This window comes from Colobus angolensis, unplaced genomic scaffold (genome assembly GCF_000951035.1).
Source record: "Colobus angolensis palliatus isolate OR3802 unplaced genomic scaffold, Cang.pa_1.0 Scaffold13, whole genome shotgun sequence".
NCBI classification, from domain to species: Eukaryota; Metazoa; Chordata; class Mammalia; order Primates; family Cercopithecidae; genus Colobus; species Colobus angolensis.
The window spans coordinates 19471321-19477654 of NW_012114252.1; the positions used below are offsets into that span (position 1 = coordinate 19471321).

Genomic DNA, 6334 nt, shown 5'->3' on the forward strand with positions numbered 1-6334 from the left:
TTTTACATTTGCTGAGGAGTGCTTTACTTCCAACTATGTGGTCAATTTTGGAGTAAGTGCAGTGTGGTGCTGAGAAGAATGTATATTCTGTTGATTTGGGGTGGAGAGTTCTGTAGATGTCTATTAGGTCTGCTTGGTGCAGAGATGAGTTCAAGTCCTGGATGTCTTTGTTAACCTTCTGTCTCATTGATCTGTCTAATATTGACAGTGGGATGTTAAATTCTCCCATTATTATTGTTTGGGAGTCTAAGTCTCTTTTTCAGTCTCTCAGGACTTGCTTTATGAATCTGGGTGCTCATGTATTGGGTGCATATATATTTATGATAGTTAGCTCTTTTTTGTTGAATCGATCCCTTTACCATTATGTAATGACCTTCTTTGTCTCCTTTGATCTTTGTTGGCTTAAAGTCTGTTTTATCAGAGACTAGGATTGCAACCTCTGCTTTTTGTTTGTTTGTTTGTTTTCCATTTGCTTGGTAGATCTTCCTCCCTCCCTTTATTTTGAGCCTATGTGTGTATCTGCATGTGAGATGGGTCTCCTGAATATAACACACTGAGGGGTCTTGACTCTGTATCCAATTTGCCAGTCTGTGTCTTTTAATTGGGGCATTTAGCCCATTTACATTTAAGTTTAATATTGTTATGTATGAATTTGATCCTGTCATTATGATGTGAGCTGGTTATTTTGCCCATTAGTTGATGTGGTTTCTTCCTAGCATTGATGGTCTTTACACTTTACCATGTTTTTGCAGTGGCTGGTACCGGTTGTTCCTTTCCTTGTCTAGTGATTCCTTCAGGAACTCCTATAAGGCAGGCCTGGTGGTGACAAAATCTCTCAGCATTTGCTTATCTGTAAAGGATTTTATTCTCCTTCACTTATGAAGCCTAGTTTGGCTGGATATGAAATTCTGGGATGAAAATTCTTTTCCTTAAGAATGTTGAATATTGACCACCACTCTCTTCTGGCTTGTAGGGTTTCTGCCAAGAGATCCACTGTTAGTCTGATGGGCTTACCTTTGTGGGTAACCTGACCTTTCTCTGTGGCTGCTCTTAGCATTTTTTCCTTCATTTCAACCTTGTGAATCTGACAATTATGTGTCTTGGAGTTGCTTTTCTCAAGGAGTATCTTTGTGGTGTTCTCTGTATTTCCTGAATTTGAATATTGGCCTGCCTTGCTAGTTTGGGGAAGTTCTCTGGGATAATCTCCTGAAGAGTATTTTCCATCTTGGTTCCATTCTCCCCGTCAATTTCAGGTATGACAATCAAATGTAGATTTGGTCTTTTCACATAATCCCGTATTTCTTAGAGGCTTTATTCATTTCTTTTTACTCTTTTTTTCTCTAAACTTCTCTTCTCACTTCATTTCATTAATTTGATCTTCAATCCCTGATAGCCTTTCTTCCACTTGATCAAATCGGCTACAGAAGCTTGTGCATGCATCACGTAGTTCTCGTGCCATGGTTTTCAGCTCCATCAGGTCATTTAAGGTCTTCTCTACACTGTTTATTCTAGTTTGCCATTCATCTAATATGTTTTCAAGGTTTTTAGCTTCTTTGCCATGGGTTCGAACGTCTTTCTTTAGCTCAGAGAAGTTTGTTATTACTGACTTTCTGAAGCCTACTTCTGTCAGCTTGTCAAAGCCATTCTCCATCCTGCTTTGTTCCATTGCTGGTAAGGAACTACAATCCTTTGAAGGAGAAAGGGCGCTCTGGTTTTTAGAATTTTCAGCTTTTCTGCTCTGTTTTCTCCCCATCTTTGTGGTTTTATCTACCTTTGGTCTTTGATGATGGTGTTATATATGGGGTTTTGGTGTGGATGCCCTTTTTGTTGATGCTATTACCTTCTGTTTGTTAGTTTTCCTTCTGACAGTCAGTTCCCTCAGCTGTAGGTCTGTTGGAGTTTGCTGGAGGTCCACTCCAGACCCTATTTTCCTGGGTATCACCAGTGGAGGCTGCAGAACAGCAAATATTGCAGAATAGCAAATATTGCTGCTTGATCCTTCCTCTGGAAACTTCATCTCAATGGGGCACCTGACTCTATGAGGTGTCAGTCGGCCCCTACTAGGAGGTGTCTCCAAGTTAGGCTACACAAGGTTCAGGGACCCACTTAAGCAGGTGGTCTGTCCATCCTCAGAGCTCAAACACCATGCTGGGAGAACCACTGCTCTCTTCAGAGCTGTCAAACAGGGATGTTTAAGTCTGCAGAAGTTTCTGCTGCCTTTTGTTCAGCTGTGCCCTGCCCCCAGAGGTGGAGTCTATAGAGGTAGGCGGGCCTCAGTCAGCTGCGGTGGGCTCCACCAAGTTTGAGCTTCCTGGCCACTTTGTTTACCTACTCAAGCCTCAGCAATGGCAGATGCCCCTCCCCCAGCCAGGTTTGCTGCCTTGCAGTTCCATCTTGGACTACCAGTGAGCAAGGCTCTGTGGGCATTGGATCCGTTGAGCCAAGCATGGGATATAATCTCCTAGTGTGCCATTTGCAAAGACCTTTGGAAAAGTGCAGTATTTGGGCAGGAGTATCCCAATTTTCCTGGTACAGTCTGTCACAGCTTCCCTTGGCGAGGAAAGGGAAATCCCCTGACCCCTCGCGCTTGCTGGGTAATGTGATGCCCCACCCTGCTTCAGCTCACCCTCCATGGGCTGCACCCACTGTACAACCAGTCTCAATGAAATGAACCAGGTACCTCAGTTGGAAATGCAGAAATCACCCATCTTCTGCGTCGATCACGCTGGGAGCTGCAGACCAGAGCTGTTCCTATTTGGCCATCTTGGACATACTCTCTTTTTTTTTTTTTTTTTTTTTTTTTTTGAGGCAGGGTTGCATTCTGTTGTCCAGGATGGAGTGCAGTGGCATGATCATGGCTCCATGCAACCTATACCTCTTGGGCTCTAGTGATCTTCCCACCTCAGCCTCCTGAGAAACTGGGACTACAGGCACACATCACCATGCCCAGCTAATTTCTGTATTATTATTATTATTATTTTTTAATAGAGATAAGCTCTTACCATATTGCCCAGGCAGGCTGGTCTCAAACTCCTGAGTTCAAGTGACCTGATTGCTTTGGCCTACCAAAGGGCTTGGATTATAGGCCTAAGCCACTGTGCCCAGCTTTGCTATGATTTTTATGACTTAGCATCATGTGAGCTTTATTTTTTGATAAGTTTCTTGTCTCATCATAGGTATGGAATATTTTAGATGGATTATAGGTCAAGAAAAATGACAATTTTCATGTAGTCTGAAATTTTATTTTTCTTAATAAGATGAAAATGTACTTTTTAAATAACTACAGTATTTTAATGACATTACAATACTTTTTTTACTTGTTTGTTCATTAATTTGATAAATATTATTGGGGGTCTACTTTACATCAGAGACCTGCTAGGTGGTGGGGCAGAAATAGAAATGTATTAAGGTAAAGACTGATTCATTTTCTGAGTGTCTGTATGAATCTAACAAAAATATAAACAAGCATGCATGAATCATAACAAAAGTATAAACTAAGTAATAGACAAAACAACTCCCCATCTCTTCTTAACTCTCAGAAGCCATCTGGATTTCTCACGTTATTGGATGAAGAAAGTCAAATGATTTGGTCAATGGAATCAAATTTTCCAAAAAAGCTGCAAAGCCTCCTAGAATCCTCAAACACAAATGCGGTGTACTTCCCCATGAAGGATGGGAATGGGAATGTTGCCCTCAAAGACCACGGTACAGCCTTTACCATCATGCACTACGCAGGAAGGGTAAGTGGCCAGAACTCTGTAATTTTTCATGTGCACTAATGATCAAAGGTCGTTGGGACAAACTCTAGAGTTGTTGATATTTTAAGTTGTGTTATTTGGATAAATGGAAGCTGGATGAACAACCCACAATAGGTACTTTTCTAAGTGATATTCTTTTAGCTTGATGCGGAATTAACATCTTCAGAATGGTGATGCACGCTGTGTGAGCCTTCTCATAATGTTTCTAGAATTATAACTTTATATGAGCAAAGGATCCCTGGGTTTAATACGAAGAGCTCTGCTATAAATTTTGGAATTTTATTCATAATACAGATGAACATTGGACATCTGAGTTTTCTTACCTTGAATATAGTTTTTAGTATTAAAGTATTTTTTCTTAAAGCATGTCAACTTAAGGAAGAAAGAAAGCCACTCTCAGATCTTTCCCAGTTCTCTAACCAGCTTTGTAAAACATGCTTCTTACTTCAACACCTTCAAGGACTTCCTCTTACCTATATAAAAATGATCATTCTCCTTAGTCTACGCTAATATCAGGCTTCTCCAAGCTGATCATAGTTTTTCTTTTCGTTTCTTACCTGTCAGAACTCCCCTGTGCAAGATCTCTGTTCAGGTTATTTTTCTAATCCACTCATTTTTTCTGCATTTTCAGCCTCCCTTAAAACTCCTTTACATTAAGCTTAAAATATCCTCCTTGTCTTCTTAACAAGATCAGATTTTATCCAACTTTCAGTATTAAATCCATGTTCGTTTATCCTCAGTCCAAATCCCAGCTGTAGTTAGTGTCTCCTGCTTTTGCATGTAGAACTCTCTGTCTCCTACTCTTACTCCTTTGACCCCACTTAGTACAGATGGTGTGCTAGAGGGTAAAATCTCTCCCTGCTGTCTTACAGTGTATTTCAGTTCATTTCGACCAGTGTTTCCAGAGACTCTGCGTTATGCCAAAGAAGGAACATTCGAAAATCAAAGATGAGCAAAGCCTATTCCTTGCCCCCAAATATCTCAGCGTCAAATAGGGAAAGGCAAATGAACAAATATTAATATGAATAAAGTATTATATTGATATAATAATATCAACAAATGTATATATTACCATAGGGAAGGAAGCAATTAGTGGCTTAAAAAATGTATACAGATGCTATTCAGTTGTATAGGACAGAACCCACTCTACCTATTTAAGCAGAAAATAATCTACTTTGAGAAAATAATCATTGGGAGACTCTAAGTTGAACTTTCAGGAATGACATTACAAGCACACACACCACAGAACAGAGTTACTAAGACAGTTACAGCCTTATCTTAGATCAGGAAGCCTCTAGCCAAACTGAGAAGCTGCTGCTACAGTTGCTGATTCTGTTACTGCTCCCACCTGCACAAGTAGCATGTGTAAACCCTAGCACTCAACATCAAAGGAGGAAGGGACTAGGCTTGGAGATTCCCACTGCAAGGGAAAATCATCTTCACGGGGGCTCACCAGGTAACACAGCAGAAGCAGCAGCAGCGTGGTTCTCACGCCATCTACCTCTGAGTCTTGTGCCATCACACCAGACTGGTGGAAGCTAAAGAGCAACTGGATCCTGGTGCAAGCCTGTGTGAAGGCAGGCTTCTCCTTTTCAGCCTCCGCAGTCCAAGCAGCAACCAGGATGGATGGGCCATGCCATTCCAAAACAGCACCTACCGAGTACTTGGGAAGTTGTGTCAGAAGTTCAGTTCAGGGTAGAAAGGGCGGTAGGTGACATGTCTAAGAAGATTGGGTTGGGCCACATCATGAGGAAATATGCATGCACACCAAGGGCTTTGTCCTCTTGACACTGTTAACTCATGAACTGTTTTTTTAGACAAAGTAGGAAGATGAAGCAATAAAAACAAAAAAGCAGAGGGCCTGATACAGGAGATATTGGTAAAAGAATAAAGGGGCCTTTGAAAATGCCCAGTCAAGGTGTGCATTTGAGTGAGAGCAGCGGATAAGAGGAGGCGTTCGGAGGAAGAGGAAGCAGGGACAGTGACTGATTGCATGTACAAAGCTGAGGAGACAGCCTGGAAGGACCATGAGGGGTCTCGCTTGGCTCTCTGACAGAGGGTGGTATTACGGCAACCAAGAGAGGGAACCCTGGAGGATGCAGCAGTTTGGAAGGAATGCTATTCAGTTTTAGGTGTTCTGAATTTGAGGGTTTTTTCGTGCAACTTTTAATACGATGCTAAAAGTACTTGATGCTGAGATAAGATAGGTTGATGGTTTTGGGAAATATGGTTATATACTTGAAAATGTATATCCTGATTATGGCACTCAGGAAGAGAATGGAAGAGAGGGAAAACAAAAGTTAGTAGAAAAGGAGTATCATAGAAACCAAGGGAAAGGAAGAAAAGGGGTCAATAGAAAATGCATCTGGGTGATGTGGTAGTTAGGCTAACGAGGAGCTTTGAGAGGCATTAGAGGGGCACAGTCTCAGAAGAAGGCTGGGGTTTATATATAAAACATGTTTATATATGAAACATATTTATATATACAAATATAAATATGTGTGTATATATACAAATATGTGTATATGTAAATATAAATATATGTATATATACAAATATAGAGGCCAAGTCTTGCT

At 41.0% G+C, this 6334-nt stretch overlaps 1 protein-coding gene across 1 annotated transcript in view; it reads left to right on the forward strand.

The window, feature by feature from the left end:
- The window catches only part of MYO16 (myosin XVI), a 653675-nt gene that overhangs the window by 429068 nt on the left and 218273 nt on the right, over window positions 1-6334 (forward strand). Inside the window, exon 23 of the mRNA XM_011933947.1 lies at window positions 3540-3740. Within this exon, the coding sequence (XP_011789337.1) occupies window positions 3540-3740 (201 nt within the window). The remainder of the gene's footprint in view (window positions 1-3539; window positions 3741-6334) is intronic.